The following is a 19,630-nucleotide window of genomic DNA, read 5'->3' as shown; positions in this document are numbered from 1 at the left end:
TCTCGTTCCCTGTGTAAAATACACTTCCTCGCTGTTTTAGAGACGGTCGCTGAAAGAAGTCTTGTGTATTTGTATCCCATGGACACAGAAGTTGTGGATTCAGGTGGTGTGGAACGCTGCAGAAAGGAAGATCCCCGTTCGACTGGGTATGTCGTTTCAACCTCCATGTTACTCAACAGTGGCATGAACCCGGTGAGCAGGGATGGACTTGAAGACAAATGATTGTTTGTAAACTTCCGATGGGCAGCTTTTTGGATCGACGCATTAGATTTATTGCGCGTGTTGAGGCTTATGTTAGCGGCCGAATCAGTGGAGGCCGTGTCACCGTTTTCACGACGACAAGACAAGTTCATCGGGTATCTATCGTTTATGTTCGCGACGCCAAAATGAGATCCATCATTCAGTTCTCCTAGTTGAGATGCTCGAAATGAGCCCCACATCTCGGGAAACCTATTGAACAGAAAATGAGTAACAAGCTCTCAATAGTGTTAAGTTGAAGTGTAAGTTTGGACTACTAAACGACCTAGGAGCAAATATTCAGGTTTGAAAATCAGATATCTAATAGCTACAATGCTGACAAGCTATTCGGTGATAGTGAAATTCCACGTCTGTCTAATGCACTCTTTTCTCGGCAACCTCCTAACTTGAAACACAGTCTTCAAAACTTAAATGTAAGGGGACATTTTCACAAAGTTTCCAGTGTGCGCAGTAACAAAGAAAATAAATAAGTTGCTTTCACACTAATGAGTTCTAACAAAAACTGCCGGAAAATTTATACTGCACAAAATGCTTGTACAACCACAGTGTCTCCACTAGAATTTCTCGGAAGTAATATTATTTGGTATGGTCAAACTCGGTGGTAACTGAACCTGCAATCTAATAGGCTGGATTTTCTTCTGACCCCGGACTCAACTAGCAGTGTGTCGTAACATCACAATAGGATGACAAGTAAATATAACAAGCAGTATTACTCCATCAAACAAATGTTTGGCACAAATCAAGGCTCAGCTAAATGGGCTAAGCAAAATCACGTAGAGACTGACGCCCAAGAATCCGCAAACCTTCTGAGAAAATACGAACGTTAGCTGGATCTATTTGCAGCTTTCAAACCAACTAAACATGATGTGCACTATAAAGGCTGGGAAATCTCGTCACTCGATGAGACATTCAGTTGGGTCCCAGGTGAGTCTCCCGCAAAACCAAATTTATTTGCGACTGAGTGTAGTTCGCTAAGTTCGTGCGGTTTGCGTTCAAGTAGGACATAAAGTTGACGGAAACGCGGGGATTGCACCTACCTGATGAGCACCAAGAAGGGCGAAACCGGTCATGGGCTGTCGAAGAATTTTCAGCATTCTTATGCGTAGTGTGTTACCATATCTCGAATATTGCAGCAATTGAAACATGAAACGGCCTGGTGCAGCACACTCAGTTGCTTAAAAACATCATAAACGACAAATTAAGCAGGCTTTCAGAATAGTCTGTCGCAAAACCAAATTTGCTTGCAATAGAGTGTGGTTCGTTAATCGTCAACCCATATTTCAACCGACATGATAAGCCCTTTCGAATAATTTGCTGCACCCATAGAAGCCTTTGCATTTACTGGGGGAAATCTGAACATCCATTTTCGATGATTTTAAAAACGATTTGAGTCTGCGGAGAAATTTGCTAAGTCTGAGCGCTTGGTGTTAGTTCACAACAAACATCTAATCAGATTTAGGTTCTTCTGAAATTCAAATGGCAAAGAATTCTGAGAAAAAAAAGAAGTCTTCTAAATGACTTAATGCAATTCACGACGCGAATCGTCACAGGTTAGGTGGGACCAAGACTATCGTTCGAGTAGTCCAGATGAGCACATTAACGGTAAACGTCGGAGAAACTCTAGAGGTCATGTTGGATATTGGATTGCCTTCCTTGGATCAACCGATGTACACCTGTAGTTCCTTCTTTGTTCGAGGTTGTGCTATCAGAAACAAAGCGTATGGGTCACAGGGACCACTCTGCTTAAATCGACATGTGAGCTCGAAATTCGTAGTTTTAACCTTGTTGGCCATTTAAGCCGCTTGCGCTTTGAGCTGACACTGTCTGACCAAGAATCAAGGTTAGTTGACGGCCCCCAGTAATTGTTAGACTAGTGAGTATATACCATAATACATCAAAGTATCAGAAAATGAGTGATGCTTTGCCGGTCACAAGCCAAGTTCAGTGTTCACACTGCAGCAGTGCCAACAGGGCTACTGGTCTGATTGATGATTTCTAAAAGCTGGTCCACATCGCTGTAAAAGAACTTATTAGAAGAACTAATCCGTATGCTTGAGCGAACTATTGCCGTTTTGGCAGCTTATTTTTTTTAGAACAACGTTGTATTCCGGTTATCATGGTAAAATATGGAGCCCAAGTTTAAGTGATAAGAGGATTCATCGAGTTGAATCTCAAAGTGGAGATGTTTATAGAAAGAATGAGTGATGCTCAAAGAAATTCGTGCTCCTCGACGACATAATACAATCCCAGATACCTTATGGTTGAGACTATGGCGTAAAAGCCCAAAAATATCTTTTACTGTAAAAACAATAGAGTAAAATTTGCGATCTTTTTGAAACGAGTGAAATCGCTGGACTATTTAAACCGAAGGGCATATATTCTTCGGCGCATGAACGCCCTACACCATCAGTTGAAGTTGACCTGATACTATTCAGTAATCATACTGTTTACACTCCAATGAACTAGCGAGATGGCTCAGTGGTTAGAACGCGAATTTACTGACCAGAAGGTCCGTGGTTCGAATCCGACCTCTGCCTCTAGAACTCTCCTGTCTAGGCTTGGGCAATCTGACAGTATCTCAGCCCTCGTGTTTCTTTCAGGTGGCATGGCAGCTAGACATGGATAGAGTGTTACAGCTGGACTTCCCAATGAACTGGCTACCATAATTTTGATGAATAGTCTCAACGTTTTCCGTCGAAAATATCAAAACTAGAGACTAGTGAACCTAGTAAAACTAGAAATGATGTGAAGTGCTGTGAGACCATCAACGTGCAACATAGAAGTGTCCTTCAAATAATTATTCTTGATGTTTCTAAACCATTTACTTTGAGGCTTTTGTGTGATCAGAACTTGCGGTGATCCACATCATGACTGTTCAGGATTTCTCTACAGAAGGTATGAAACTATTTTCGTTGGTTTCGGCTATAGCCTCAGTTAAACTCATTATAATAATGGTCATCTGCACTTATGTTCAGAATATTTCTATACTTTTAGTAAGTAGTAAGTAAGTACGTATGTGCAAAACTATTGGTTGAATCACGGTGAACAAACTACCCCAAGTTCCTCAAACAAGAAAGCACTCAAACGCTGAGACACTCAGATATCAAACGTACACCATCACGTTAGGATGTAACTAAAGGGTAAAGTTAGAAATGAACAGTGAAAAGGACTAGGGTTCGTAAATCCCTTATATCTGACGCTAATCAGCAAACCTCAGCATTTAAATCCCAACGGTTAACCTAGTCCGACTGGCTACCCACTTAACTTACGACAAAGCATATCCTGAACTTAGAAGCAACACCCATGCCTTATAAGTCTGGTAACTAACAGATCACCCACGAGCCTAATGAGGAATTCTCAAAAGAATCGATCATTCCTCTCTGGTACTAATTTTTTCAGACGGATTTTGTCACGGAAGATGATCTACTGGAACATTTGGCCGAGAGATTTTTGTGTAAATATTCTATCCATTTTGAATTCAACCGAGATTCCCAAGGATGTGCTGCGGTTTGTACTTGATTCTTGCTACATGCTATTAACTACCATGTCGTTAAAATTTATCGGGGCCAGTTGATCGGATTTGGCAGTTTTACTCCTGTGGTAAATTCATCTGAAGCCTACGATATATTCCGAAGATACTTTGCACCATTAGGTATAAAACATTTGACAATCATTCAAATGGTTTGGAAGGTGCTACTTTTAGACTAGAAGACACGAGTAACTGCATAGTCGTAGGGAATCTCGGAAAGCGCATGCTACCAGGCCATCTGTTCTCCCTCTTTTGTATTCAATCTCAGTTGAGCATTCAAATGTGTGGGTTACTAGGTAGATTGTGGGTTTTAAATTGAAATTTCCTTTCAATGTAACCAGTCCAAAAAAGCTAAAAAGCCGCGTCCTCTTTAGTGTGAATCATCAGCAGTGCGAATTTCGCGAAACTGGGAGAGATTAGAATCCGTGAATTTCCAGCCAGTAGTCCAACACCCAACAGTTTGACCACAAATGGCTGAGCAGCACTGTGTTTAGCTACTTGCAAGTCACTTTCAGAAGGCCAGTGTAAGAAATCTTAGATCACTGCGCGCTGCTTACCATTTAAACAAATCACCAAAGAAATCTATTACTCAACAAAGTAGCTAGTATTTACGTTGTTTTGATCTCCACTGCACGGCAGAATTCATGTGAACGTTAACGTGCCAGCTGACCTTCACAAACTTTGTTTGGAGTTTGTCAACTTTTTGAGCAGCAGTTAGTGCTGCAGTACGAATTCACGCTGCCGGTCCGAAAGTAAACAAGATGTCTTATGTATCTGACTTACGAAAAGTGGAGTCTGGCCGTAGACGGTGAAGTCATCGCCGACAGTTCTCCCTCATCCAGTTGTAAATGCGAAGCTTCTCCTGAGTAACCAGTGGCAGATTCTTCTTTCTTGTGCGTTGCCCGGTTATAGTGGCGCAACTTGGAATGCAGCAAACGTGAAATGTCATGGTAAACTGGAGATACCATTTCTGACTTCAGATTGGGCACCACTTCCTCTGCGTTGGTTTCAGAAGTTTGGTTTGAAACAAGCTGTGGTGTAGCATCTCGTTTACGACTGTACATGGCACCTCTGCGACGTACTGCTCTGCATCGACATCCCCAGAGAATTTGGTGTTTGAGTAGTGAGTAGGAGTTAGCAAACTCGTGTCCACATTCCGAACAGGGCATACGTTGACGACATCTCTTGTGCAGTCGTTTGTGGCGGCAAAGATTGCTGAACTGTGTGTAGGATTTGTGGCAAACCTAAAATCCATCGAATAGTAGACCGATGTTGTTATCTAACTTTTGTTTGGCGTATGTGAAACACAGTTGTGTAGAAATATGGGCAATTCATAAATAAAGTAAGAGGACGGCGAATAGCGTCTGAGTACCGATGACGAAGATCAAGACTGATTTTATTGAAAACGATTACGCCTAAACGGTTTACCAAAACTCGGCAACTGCTTCTGTCATTGGCCGCTGCATAGTCATCAGTATTCTCACTGGAAGCTTAAAACGAATCTTTCCTTTCTGAAACGAATTAATGAAGGTAACGTTGAAACTTGTAACCGAAAACTGGACCTGTAACTTTTTAATTCACAAGTAAATGAAGCTCACGATATGGCTATTGCTCATTAGTTAGACATATCAGGCACCGTAGTCTGTGCTAGAGCTGATCATTTGGGGCACCACAAGTTCACACACCGCGAAATACTCCTCGTGACTAGAAGTTACTCAACTCCAAAAGTACATGGACGCGTTCCTGACATCCCCCTATATTTTGCTGTCTTCCTTCAGATGAAAGTGATGAGGAATTCTACAAACCCAGCCATCACCACCAACAATTCGAAATTCTTCAGCAGGTGTGAAGCGTCCCTGGAGCTACGGGATTCCTGAGTCCTGACAGGCACGTCAGTTGCTCGATAAACCAGAACAGTTAATAATAGGTTGACCTTTGAAGGGTCAAGAAAACCAATCACATCACTCAAACACGAACAAAATCACCTGTTCAGACGAGATAATTGAATTGGGTCATCATGCGCTGCTGGAATAATAATAACACACTTGCCCCGCATATCAGATGCCTCAAGTTCACGGCAGAGGATAAGCGCTGCTGATGAGTTCTAATACGAGAAAACCCGAGTCCAGCGGTCATCTTCTTCTGTGTGGACTCACCAGAGTAGTTGCGTCAGGACAGGAGAACGGCCGATAAAACGAGAGTGTGGTGAACGTGAAGTTTTTCTCGACACTTTTTAAGAAACTTAACGTGGTAATGAGAATCAAAGTTTCATTTTCGTCAAGGGTCAGATGGCAGATCAACCGCTGGTCTTCGGAACCACCGAAAACCAGTTATTTTCCAAGAAACTGGTATAAACAATTCAGGGATAGCAGTGAGACACGGGCTTACATAACGTAGCTGTTAAGACTGCTCAATTCTTCGTAAGAAATTCTTTGGACAAAACATCTACTGCATGTGTTACGTGGGTAGCCCCGTCACTCCGCAATACCGTGTACCGGTGATACTACTGATCAGGAGGCACGCGAGTAGTATGTGTTGTTCGTAGAATTTCGCTTTGCGTCGACTGAAAAAGGGAATTCTGTTGCGGAATTCGTGGGGCCACTTTGTAACATTTGCTTGGATTTGACCGACGAATGAGTGGAGGCAACGAATCTCTAGGAAGACTCGTTCGGGAGAAGATCTGTGTCGTTTTTTGTAACTAAGATGCAGATTAGAGTTTTGCTTCCCTGTTCAATGGTCTGTAACCGGTCAGTTGGCATTTCCTCTCACCCGTACGGAGAAAAGCTTTGACTGTGTGCGGAACCAAAGCCAGAGAATAGTGCAAAACGTGCTATGATGAGATACTCAATTTGCTACTAGAGACTGCATGTACAATGCTTAAGTGATCATTTCACCTACTGTGCTTGTAGTGTTGACTGTCTTGTAAGTTTGTGAGAGCAATCTTCATGTTGCGCGAGCAAAAATCGTTCTCAGGATATGCATTTTCCTCGGCATTTGGCTTAGTGCTTGACGGCGAGAAACGTTATTCAATAACGGCCAGCATATAGGTGATTGAACAAACATACCGAGAATACTGGGCTACAATTCGAAACTGATTCAATACCACCAAGATTCAGGACAAATCTGACTGATTACTTGAGTTGTCCAAGTGCAATCTGTTGTACATTTGCTCAGTTATCCACCTTTGTATTCGATGATGACATGCGCGAAATCTTAGTTCATCAAAAGCCCGCTATCACATGACCGTAAGATGTAGTCTGAGACCAGCACGAAATGTGAGGGACGCGATTATCTGAAAAATGCGAGATACTCGACTGTGTACAACTAGACAAAGTGATGCAAATAGTTTAGGTTTTACCTGTGTCGCCCACCAATAGACTTGTGCGCGCCACAAGTTTCCGAAGGACCGGTATTTAAAAAAACGTATAATATAGTTTTTAAAAGTTGATGAAGTTTAGGGGAGATTTCATGATTAATGAACGCATGGGTAATAAATAAACGCGTGCATCAACAGAAATATCAGCAAAACCCTTGCTCACAAATTTCACACCTGTCTGTGAAACAATTGCATGTTTTTTAGAAGTGAAATCAAGATATATGTTTGTCTACGCATGCCGCCTACACGGCTACAGAGTGGTTTGAGCACCTACAAAAATCGTTGAACTTAGCTGCTTGCGTGTGAATCAAGCACTGCCAGAACATTATCAGTTTGGAATAGGTTGACCTTGGGTCACTACCAAAACGTCTAGTTGCTTCCGCGGAGAGACCGCCTAGATTTAACAGATGAAACAGAAATTTTGAAATGTTCTTTCTCTTAGCTGTTTATAACTAATAATTCAGAGATCTAAGTTAAAAATTCCAACTCACCTGACAAGTGAAAGGCTTGAAAGAGGAGTGAATATGCATGTGTTGTTTTAAGCCGGAATTCGAAGTGAAGCGCTTTGTGCAGTAGGGACAACAAAATCCGCGTTCCACCCGCTCAAATCCCTTGAAATGTGAACCACTTTGCATGCCATCGGCAGAGTTGATTGTATCGGACTTGTTGAGCTGATCACCTAGGTTATGTTTCTCGGCCATGGGAGTCTCAAAGAACTTATTGCACGGGGTGGCGCATGTAGGTCTTAAAGGGCTTTCGGATGACGGGAAAGTCACCATTGTTCTGTGGGCATCTCTTACTCTATGCCACTGTTTTTCTGTACTACACTGTGCCTTGCTCAATTCTGTTAAGCAGTTCAGTGTAAATTCGCCGAAATTTGTTTGCAAAGTGGCGCTGCCAGCAACTGTGTTTTCTTGCGGTAACCGCTCATATCTGGAACAAACAGACAAAAGCAGTAGTTATGGTTTCCTGCCCTACACTAGTGTCCAGTTTGAATTACTCAGCATGAAGCATTTTTGAGGCCACAACACAATGGACAGATTGGCGTAGGATGACAAATAGTTGAGCTTGACTGAATTTTCTGAACTGGAGTTGTAAATCTTATATTCTTTGACGGCGCTCCCATTCTACTAAACAGTAAGTGACTAACATTTCCAATCGCAATTTTTATGGAAATCTCAGTGATATTATAGACCGGAATTAACTGCTTTGGCAATATTTTATTTGAATGTTAGTCCACTTGACGTTCATTTGCATGGGGACTTTGAACTTCCTTCGAAAAGATTCGTCGAAAGCTCACGGTAGGGTTTATTAGACTTAACTAAAGGCAACTTGATGCAGTAATTCCAGACTTAAAAAAACATTCTTTTCAAATTGCTGAACGGAAATCATACTGAAAAATAGACTAAAAAACTGCAGACTGACGACTGCATCCCTATTACCGACCAAAATTATCCGAGTGGGGTCAAATCAGCAAACCGCACGAAGTGTCCCCGTTGCACTTTCAAGAATATAGGCCGACTGATTGATTCTATCAAAAACTCTTGAAATGACATCGAAGGGCTTCAAAAGGTAGACGTTAGTTTTGCAATCTTGAGTTCCTTGGCGTTTAGTTTGTTGTAAGCTGATCCAGTAGAGTCAGGTGGAGACCAAATATGTCACCACAGGTTAATGGAAAGCTATATCAAGAAGCTTAGTAACGAACTAAGATAACGGTTAGGTTATCGAGAGTGTAATCAAACTGATTTTGAAAGCTATCTAGATTTAAATTTAAGCATTCTCCAGGTTCACCAGTTGACAGAATTTCAAATGTTTTTGTATGACCAATAAACAATACTTCAAAAAACAGTTTTGGGCCCATCAAACCGCTGCATTACTTTAATCGACAACCGTTGACAATCCGTAGAAGAACCGCGAGCAAACCCGTGGCTTCTAATATATCTGACTGTTTTGGGTTCTCAAGCGATTAGTATGTGTGCTAGACACTGAAGTGAAAAATGACCGGTTGTAAAGTCTTCAAACGTAATATGAAGCAGTCAACAGACCTCCGGGGGTTGACATACATTTTGTTTTGCTTTCTGCGTCAAACACTCGATAACGTTCAAGCACGGCTTCATCCTACATCTACTTCTCAATAGGCACTGTTTCTGCTATGGATAGGAGTGAGGACGAAGTTGATACCAAGAAATCCGCACTAAGGCGACTATACAAACTATCAGTTCCGCGGAACTGATGCAACCGAAATAGGGGACAACTGCTATTGGCTTATTCGCTCACCCCAAAATAGAATGGTCTTTTCATGATGGGACTGATATCAGGACGGGTCACACTCCTTAATCGGTGCCAGACGGGGTACATCTGTTTTGCGTTAAATTTATGCATACAAGACCCATGAAAATTTCTAATATTATAGACACAAGAATAGAATATCCACTGTTTTCCTGGGGAATGTAAATGCAATTGTTTGTCAATGCAGAAGTCCCATTTATTTCTGATATTACACACATCTGAGAGCAACGTATTGTTTATAAGTCGCAGTTTCATGATCCAGGATTCCTTCTGATATGAACTTCTCCAAGTTGTCATCAGTTGGTTCTCCCTCCAAAACTATCAAACAGTCTACCCTATTTTAAAAAAAATCGGAACACTTCTAATTATTCACTTGGAAAAATAAATCGATGAATTAAGGCCTGGTTCGGAACCAGTGGACGTCCTAACTAGAGGAGAAAACCACACTGCTCAAGAAGAACCCAACTATTCGTACGGTACTTACAAAATACAGTCCGAACGATAAGGTCCGTGCATTTCCGAACAGTCGTCCTCCTTCCTGCCCAGTTGACTTCGTTTTATTTCCCGGAAGGCATGCAAAAGTACCCAAGGTGGGGGAACAATGATGGGCAAAACCATAGCGTGCAAAGAAGTTGTATCCATCTGAGGCTGGCTTCACAGATCGTGATAAGTACTCAACCTTTTATACTTCAAGAAGTTCAGCAAAGCCGAGTGAAATATGACACGTTTTTACTTGCTATCGTGGATCACTAATTTGTCTGCTTGTGTTCAACCCCTTAAGCTGACATCTACCTCTACTGTGAACACAGCAATGGACTAGGGTATTCACTCTTCAACTTTCACTGGTAGGAGAGTTAGCTCGTCCTGAAGTGGGTTACAGAAATGTTTGTCTAGTTTCCTCATCCCCCTTCGACAAACTATCCCAATCTCTCAGCCAACGGAAGGAATGTCGAGCGTCTGTGAGCATATGTGTGTCTTCAACATTTTCTACCCCCTCATTTTCAATTGCTCATCTCCTCATCCCTGATATGGGATGGCATTTTTCTTCCTCTTGGTCTCACACTGATTCATACAGCTTTCTTTTGCTTTGAGAATTGACCAAGTCGGCCAGTAGGACAACGTGACTGATGAGGTGAATAGCCAGACGGAAGCGATGGTTCTAGCCAATGAAAGAGCAGAGTTGAAAATGGAGAGAAACGTGGATTATCACGCTCAGATAACAGATGTAAATAAGAAGAGTCAAGATTGGAGGATTACTGTACAAAACATCTGCCATCATTGACGAAAATAAAACAGCTAACGGAAGACTGAGTGATCGGCAGAATGTTACATTCCAAAACATATATTATGACATTTTACCCCTTTTGGTGATTGACAGGTTAGCAATTCTTGGATTACCTCGTCACTGCCGTGTACCATTTGATAGCTAGCATCATCACTGTTGCCATTGCTTGCATCCAACGGCAGCTGTGGTAAGAATGAAGTCAAAGACAAACTAAAGGATCGCACCGTTCCCACTAATGGCATTTTCATCTATTGGTCTTTTCCGCGTATTTGAGCTGACCAAAAGGATGCCGGAGAGAGTAAAATTTCACCTTCACAACTTAGGTGTTGCTCTGAATTCAATCGTTACTCACTGGTCGTCTAGTGAAATAAGGTGGAATCGCGATCTTTGTTCTACATCATGAACCAGAGTTCCTCAAAGTAGTACGTTCGGTTCGCGCTTGAACTTCAGGGTTATTCTGAGACTGGCTCGTTTTTGTCGTCTGGTTAGACTCATTTGACAATTTCTCCGTGCGGTGTATTGACTGGTCCAAACAGTAAAGGAAACTGCGCGTTGATGCTTCTATTAGCTATGAAGCTATTTATATAGCGGTAAATAACATACCCAACTCCAGCAACTGTTAATAGGTTCGCCTGTTCTGGTTCCATATAACTTCAATAAGATTTTCTTTACCTGTGGTGGTGCATCATTACCTTGTTCCGAGATCTTCAGATTCGGTTGACAAAACAGGGCATCTCATGATTCAGATTATAGGATATGAGCGCCTGTTTATTGTCGCCAATAATTATGATATAAGTGAACTAGCAGGTGGAGTATTGACCAAAGTAACTAATCGAAGAAGAGGATCAAGTGATAGACGTCGTACCTTTTCATCTGGTGGCATTAGCTGGCAATTTGTTGAGAGAATGATTAGAACTATCCACTACATGCTGAGGTTCACTCCTATGCGACCTGGTGTATCATGATTTTTTGCTTTTAAGTAGTCTACACATTAACTAGGGTAATTGGCGTATGCTCCGCAAAAACTAAATAAAAGAATAGGCCTCGTATATCTGCTTGGTGTGCAGGTTACTGAGCTTGAAATAGCTCGTTAGTTAATGGACAAACTTGCTAACGGGAAGGTTCGTTGTTCCGACCGAATCTGTGCAACTCAGCTGCTCCTGTCAGGGACTGGGGAGCCAGGTAGTATTTCAGCATTCGTGCTTCCGTCAAGTGACGTGGCATCCAGACACGAGAAGGGTGTTACAGCTCACTGATCATCGATCGATGCTCATCCAGCAACCCATACTGCACCGTTGTACTATATCGCATATGCAGTAGTACAGTAAAGGTCGCGGTGATACAGTGACTTACTAGCGAGCTATCACTGACCTGTGATTGGTTCACGGGTCGAAGTGAGTTAGCCAAAAAATTGTTTCTTGAGCGGATTTTCTCGTTGACGAATAGTGATTTTTTGGTGATACGGCAAAACGTACCATGCCTGATGATTTTTCCTAATATGATCTGAAGGGACGGAAAGAATGCTGCCAGTCATGTGGGGTTTATTCACTGTGAGCTATGTAAAATTGAGTCCTCATTTTGATAATTTATTGGTGTCAGTACAGTCACCTAGCGCTGGTATTCCACGGACCACCCTGACAACTGGATGTAATTCCACTTTTCAATGGACTATGATACTCACTTGAAGTTGGTTATATAAAAAATTCCTACGAATATATTTAGAAGATATTCGCATAGAAACTAAAGCCAAGGGAGATTAGGCGCGTTGCAATGGAATCGTACATGATCTGCTCCGAATGAGGTCATCACCTCTCAACGTTTGCGTATGCAGCAAACATAACCAGAATGATGGTGTTCGGTATTAACTCCTTCGATTTCTGCTCTCGGTTCCACATTCGTTGAAGTCTACGGGCATGTTACACTGTTTGGTTTGGGTGGACTGCTTCGGAACTATTATCCGGAGCATTTGGCAGCGCGCTGTGATTTTGGAACCATGTGGTGTACTGTGGCCACAGCATAGGTGCTGGCTACAAGCCAGAAGTATCATCCGTCATGGAAGGCCCAAAACGTGCACAGACTTGCTTTATGATAACCTCAGACATTCTACTCCAACTACCTGCTTGCACGAGTTATCAGTGGGAACCAATAGAGATGATTTTCAGACCAAGAAGTAAACTGTTGTCATGCCACAACCGTGGCCTGACTCTGACTTGAGTTTGTGCTCTGAAGATGGAAAACTGAGAGAAAGCAACACTTACGGAAGTTATACTTTTAAATCTGGGAAAACAGTAGCTCCATGATAAAAAAACAGCGATTTTCAAACATTCTGGGCCTTCAGTTGTGTAAAATCTTAGTATACACTGACTAATTCTTGTATTTCAGCAGTTAATTTTTGAGTGGGAAGTAATATTATGAAGTAATATTTGTGCGTTCTTATACTGTAATTTTTTTCGAAGAACGTTGTAGCGAAGATATCTAATTGGTCGTCAAACCTCACAACCCGCCCTAAAATTTCGGGCGCTAAAGAGAGCTCTGACAGACAAGAAGCAGCGTCGAAATGAACATCAATGCATTCAGTGTATTTCAACCTGCCGAAATTTAATCCCAAACCAGAGAGATGAGAGGCCTCGGTAAACTGTTTTATTCATTTTAGGGACCATTTGTGGGTAATTCCGAATAAGTTCCTTTAAAAGCATGGTTAGACATTTCCGCTTGCAGTGAGTGAAGGAGTGACCATACGGAAAACCAAGGATCACACAACCGATAACTTGTGAATAATCGATATAACACCAGGATTGGATAATTGGCAGATAAGTAAGAAACACTGAACATTTTACTAATTACTGGCTACCACCTTATTGCCTTGTCGCATTCAAACATTCATTTTCTGATCACAATTTGAACGTAAAACTTGAAAATCATCTTCACAAATTATTGAGTTGATAGGTAAAAATTCTGCAATCACTCTGGATTTTGTTCTTACTTTGCCCTGATTATTTCGAGGAAGACTTTGCTTTCAGTCAAGATTTGATTTTCATTTTGACACGAGTTTGTTTTTACTATGTGCTATACACAACATCAGATTTTCTTTTAGCGATATGGGCTCACTCTACTCCGAAAATTTCGTCGCGAAATACTTATGTTTGTATACAAATCCTGGAAAGTGGATACTGCTGAAGACTTTCAACTAATGGCACGAAAATTCTGGGCTTGTGGGTTCAACGTATGAATAATCAACAGAAGAAAGCAGGGTTCGATTGAACGAGTTTGGTAGGCTGCCAGTACTTGACCCCCATGAGTGGATTAGCAGGTAAAGTTTCAATCTTATGGGATTGGCTGAAATCCATCCATGTTTCCCAAATTATTTGTTTTTGGATGTCTATTCACAGGAAACTATAAAAACACAATAAAATAACGTCATAATAATTTGTACCATATTGTATTTTGAGCGAAAAAATAATGTATACGTCAGTCTCTCAGGAGAATAGGCGGATTGGCAAAACCCAAGTGAAACATAACGCGTTTCAGGTTCCTATGAAGCATACCTTCTTATGTCAACCCGTCGTTTATCCTACAGCGTAGTCTGAAGATATTGCCCACCAATGGTAACATACGGATAAATCACAGGGTAATGGCGAACTGACAAGCACGAACACTGCACTTCATCGGGAGTACTTAATACTTTTGAGTGGGCGGTGCTCAACCCAAACTCACTGCCATATACATCTAAGAAAATTGACAATGTCCTGGTATTAAACCTTCGGTCGAATTCTGAACTGAGATTGTTTTGTTAATGGACCCCGTCTTACCTGAGTGATATTGATCTGTTTCAACATTAATAGCTGAAGTGTCGCGCGTTTGTCGAAAATGAAACTTTTGAGAATTTCTAGAAAAAATGAGGTCACGCAAAAACTGGTCACACGAAAGTGCGTAGCGAAAAACAACAACAAAACCGCAGATGACTGCAGCCTACTTAAGTTGTTTGTTGCTTTACATACAAGTTCAGGAGGCAACCCTAGTCAAAATGGCAACAAATATGTGAGCACTTAACCATAAGGTGCATGTGAGTAAAGTGTAGAAAAGGGAAGACAATCCAAAAATCGTGAGATGAAAAGCCACACAGAGGTACAAATAGGCGAGTAGCTGTGACTTTCTTTTCGTACCCAGCTGCAACGCCATCCGAAGGGTGCGCGAGGCCTGATACGGTGCCAGGTTGTCCACGGCTAGACAGGAGCAGTCAAGATAACGGTTTGGGTTCGAAATTCAGATATGTGGCAAAGAAATCCCTTCTTGAATGACCTCTTTCCTCAATTAAGTCTTCGTTTTTCAACTAAAGTAAGTTTATGAGGAGAAGCCGAAAATCACAGAATGGCTGTTTCATCATTATTATAAATCACCATCAGTTCCCACCTTACGAAAGGTGATTTCGAACCCGTAGCCTTTGTATTGCTATCATATTTCTGGGAAAATAAGTGTCTGTCGCAGTACACTAAGAATACACTGTTTAAGTGGAAAAAATGGTTGATGAAAACTTAGAGATAATGTTTGCTTATTTCCCCAGGACAGGAAAAACCTTGAATGGGATGCCGAAGAGCTCCTGGAAACCCTATAACTAGTCTTAGGTCAACAAAACAAGTTTACCTTTTTTTCAAATATGGCTCATATTTGGTGTCAAAATACGCATGAAGAAAATGCTGTGAAAAAATCATAAAACTGTAAATAAGTCATTGTGGAGGGCGGGAGGATATTACCAAGAAGATATACGGAAGAAAATGTCTTCAACCAAAGAGAGACTGTCAGACAGAACAGTGTAGTTGAAAGAAAGAAAAATCTAGGGAAAAGTGCGGTTTGTTCGTTTGCTATCGTTTACAACTCTCACTGATTATTGATTATTTCATAGGATATTCTAAATTACCCCTCGTTCTTTCTCGTGGAATAACAGCAGTCTGAAAACGTTAATTCAAGGTTAATTCAAGGTTTAATGGTCTAAAAAGCAATTAACTTTACAACGACCATAGGGTGAACGTATATACACAAAGGGACGCAAAAATATGCGTAATGTTTACTGAGTATCACATGGAGTTAAATAGTTCCAGATTCGGTTTGGACATAAGATGTGCATCTAAATTGTTCTTGAAAATGGTTAAACTCGGCGAATGTACAACACTGGGAGGTAGGAAGTTCCAAATGAAACATACGCGGACCGCAAAAAAGTTCCGTCGACAGTTAACCCTCGAGTGAGGTACCGCGAGCAAAAAGTAATGCCTCCTGCCCGTTCGTGTTAGACGTCGGACAAAAAGGTCTTCCAGCGGATGATTAGGTGTCTTCAGTATATTATATGTTAGAATTAGGTCTCCCCTGATGCGCCGATAGTAGAAGTCAAATAGGTTGAAACTGACAATCCTGTCTTCGTATGGTTTATTTTGCAATCCAATTACCAGCTTCGTGGCTCGATGATATATTCGCTGTAGAAGAATTATGTCTTTTTGAAGCCATGGTGACCAAGCTTGTATGGCCTACTCCATGGTTGATCGGATGTAGGTATTGATTACTCGGGGCAGGGCCAGTCGAGTGAAACGACCAAAAAAACGTATTTGTTCTTTGTAAAGGAACATCCCCAATGGTATTTTGGATGTTTAAGAATCTAAAAGCTTTTAAACCTCCTGGAACTGTGTATAATGGGTGTGACTCAAACTAAAGGAATCGTTTTTCGGCAAAAGCTAGTTAAGTGGGATGGTCTCCTCGGTGAAGACAGGCGCCCAGAAAGTTTTAAACCTAACGTTTGGACGCAACGTTACATAAAAAGCTGATGTTTTTTATTCCGTCACCATCACGACATCCAATAAACCTTGTACTCTTGTGCCAAAAAACAGAGCTCTGCTGTTGACTTGGTCGTCTTATTTACAAAAGATTTGATAACTTTGGATTTTACTCTCAGCTACCGGAGAGTAACGCCCATGAAATTACTGGCGTCTAAAGTAGTGTATGAAAGGTTTAAACAATTCAGATTATTTAGGCATTAATCCAACGTTCGCTCTTTCAAGTGAACCAACTTTTTTCAGCAAGTCTGATTTTCAAATGTATCTGGCAGCTGACGCTGCCAAACGACGAAAATTATTGCAACAGTTACTCTCAAAAAGGGTTAAAGTACGATCCACTGAATAAAATAAACAAACCATCTGGGTTGAGCTTGCTTCCTTGCATAGTTGGGTCTCGTTACGCAGCTAAAATTGAGAAAAACTACAGTTATTTTTGATGACTTGATCAAAAAAGCTGATTTTTAGTAGACGAGAAGGTCAAACAGTTCGAAAAATAATGAGTAACAATTCTGGAATATATGATGTAGATAAGAAGCGATGCGGCTCGCAGAACTCATACCCGCATGACTGCTACAACTCGAATGCTGACTCAGGTCGAGATTGTGATTTTTACAACACATAGTTTACTTAATATCCAGCTAACAGGTAGGCATTAGGCAAAACACAGTCACACAGTCACTGAAAAGAACGTTAGAAAAGAAACAGACGGCATCGTCCTTTTTTAGTCTGCATCTTGGCATAACAAGCACAGGTTTTGGTCTCCTTTCGGTCACAAGTGCATGCAATAATCGAACTCATATATCCGCACTGACAACCAGGCAGACTTTGTACATATTTTTACAACACAAACAATTTGTTTCTGATGGGGTGAAACCGTACATGACTGTTTCGCGCTGTGGTGACTGATTAGCCGATGGAATTCAACAGACCTTGATTTTATTCGGTGCACATAACTGCAATGGCCTAACTGGAGAATTTACACAGGCAGACCTTTTGATAGCCTGTATTCCAGTCACAATCTACTTGTTGCCATTGAAAGCCGAGACAACTAATTAACGTTTTCTCTCTGACAATTAAGGATTTACCCACGTTTGATTTCTTCCTGTGGTTATTTTTGAATCAATCGATTACAAGGTTAAATTAGAACTGGCTCACCTGTGATGCCATTTATCAGCAAAATAAACAACAAAATGACCAACAGAAAGTTAAAATTCATTCTAATTCAACTAAACCTTTAGGAGAGCGGATAGCTTAAAATATTCTGCGACCACGGAATACCATTTTATACTTCCAGATAAGTTGACATTTTTCCCCTGAGATAAGTGAGTACTTTTTTTGTGACAAAACTTTGCAGTCAGTTTTATCGCAGTGGTATGTGTTGCGCTAGATGTTATGCAAATGTCTTGTTGTCCGATGGATGCTTGTTTGGCGCTGTTGAAAATGGGCTACAATTTTAGCACCCTCTAACTGTGTAAATCATCTGGACTAAAAACCATGCTCACGCATTCACCCAGAAGATCTTAACTTAGACGTATGGATTGGTGAGTAAACCTGAAATTTGCGATCAACTTTCATCTAGAGATTAAAGCCCTTCTGTTGGGAGAACCAATAAAAACTGCGTGCTTGTTACATGTTGGCCGAGGATAATCATCGGTATGCCAATCCCGGATTTTTAGAACGATTTCAGCATATGATAATCCAGAAGCTAACCGAACATTATATTGCTCTATCAGGGCAGTTGACGGAATTAATTTGTACGTATTCACTACAATAATTTGGGAATCACTGGATGCGGGTTTTTCGTGAAAGTTCCCTTTCCAATACTTTGGACAATACGCGTCTCATGCGTTCTACGCTAATGTATCGTATATTTGGTTTTACCACCGAACGTTGCTCTTAAGCGATGCTAAACTACCAAGTCATCTGGATTATGAAAATTTCCAAATCTCACGTAGTATGTCAAATCACCTTCAGATTTCCCCTGGAACAACCGTTTCCACAGGCTGACAGCTCAGACGTAGTCCACTTTGAAAAATACACGGATGCCAGAGTGGCGTTCCGGAATCAAGCCAAACTTTTGGTGCTCAATCAGTGGGTAATGTTCCATGCGGTCTTTTTGTGGATATTAGAAAGCGCAACGCACTTAATTCGGGAAACAGATTCCTTTGCATCACATCACACAGCATGACCGATTGATTGGTAAAAGTATTTACGCTTCGGTGGTGCTGGAACGGCGAGCAACCAACCTTGCCCCAAGCGGTTACTCGCAAGCAGAGCTGTCGGGCTTAATTATTTATCGGGCTGCAGAAGTCAGTCTAGATTTCGAACACCACATCAACCGATTCATTCAGCCATGAACGCCAGACCAATGGATGCACTTTAAAAGCCTGTGCTTCTTTCAGTCTCTCTTTGTTGCGCAAGTCTGGGAAAGATATATGGGCAAAATTAGTCGTCCATGCCTGTATATATAGGTTATTTAAAGAATGTCAAGGTCTGAAACTTGGGCAGGTGTTGACGATTTCTCGGCTAAATTCCAATGGGGCAATGATGTCAAACGAGAAAAAGTGGAGTTACATCTCAAAAAGCCATATCGGTAACAGCAGATAAAATAATCTATCCAAGTGTTCTGTACGACTCGAGTGCCACCGTTATTTGGTGAACTTCTGTTAACTTGTTCCATATATGCCATATACGCATCACGCGTTTTATCACCCACAGAAGTTCTGATATACTTCCGTCAAGTGCACATTCGGTAGATCGGCAACACACCAAATTGTCGCGTTTCGCATACTGCAACCAATCTGGTCGAAGAGTTACTGATCCGACTTTATTTCAAGTGCTACCTCCCGAATTCACGTCGTTGTGTTTGGTAAATACGGTTGAAGGATTGCTGAATGGCATGCGGTGGAACTGTGGATGTGTCAGAATGTTCTTCCCTAGGGGAAAAACAGAAACGCCCGCTGCCGAATTCACCCACGATCATGGCCTCAAATCCTTAGCAGAAATGAAATCGCACCCTTGTGCTTCATCGCAAATTGATAGGAGAATCAAGTTGGCCGACCTCTGAAACTGTG

General features: G+C 41.5%; 2 protein-coding genes across 2 annotated transcripts in view; one reads left to right on the top strand and one right to left on the bottom strand.

The window, feature by feature from the left end:
* Positions 1-19,630, top strand: part of T265_01340 (hypothetical protein) — a gene marked incomplete at both ends in the record, with an annotated part of 38,756 nt that overhangs the window by 12,781 nt on the left and 6,345 nt on the right. Inside the window, 2 exons of the mRNA XM_009165346.1 lie at positions 41-192; positions 3,658-3,765. Coding sequence (XP_009163610.1) covers positions 41-192; positions 3,658-3,765 — 260 coding nt within the window. The remainder of the gene's footprint in view (positions 1-40; positions 193-3,657; positions 3,766-19,630) is intronic.
* Positions 2,734-10,094, bottom strand: T265_01341 (hypothetical protein; the record flags this gene model as incomplete). Its single annotated transcript, XM_009165347.1, has 4 exons — positions 2,734-2,911; positions 4,571-5,031; positions 7,655-8,096; positions 9,937-10,094. The coding sequence occupies 4 exons, from the start codon at positions 10,092-10,094 to the stop codon at positions 2,734-2,736; spliced, it is 1,239 nt and encodes a 412-aa protein (XP_009163611.1).

The sequence above is a fragment of the Opisthorchis viverrini genome (genome assembly GCF_000715545.1).
Source record: "Opisthorchis viverrini unplaced genomic scaffold opera_v5_14, whole genome shotgun sequence".
In the NCBI taxonomy this organism is placed as follows: Eukaryota; Metazoa; Platyhelminthes; class Trematoda; order Opisthorchiida; family Opisthorchiidae; genus Opisthorchis; species Opisthorchis viverrini.
The sequence above is the reverse complement of the archived record's forward strand: the minus strand, read 5'-3'. Positions and strand labels throughout refer to the sequence as shown.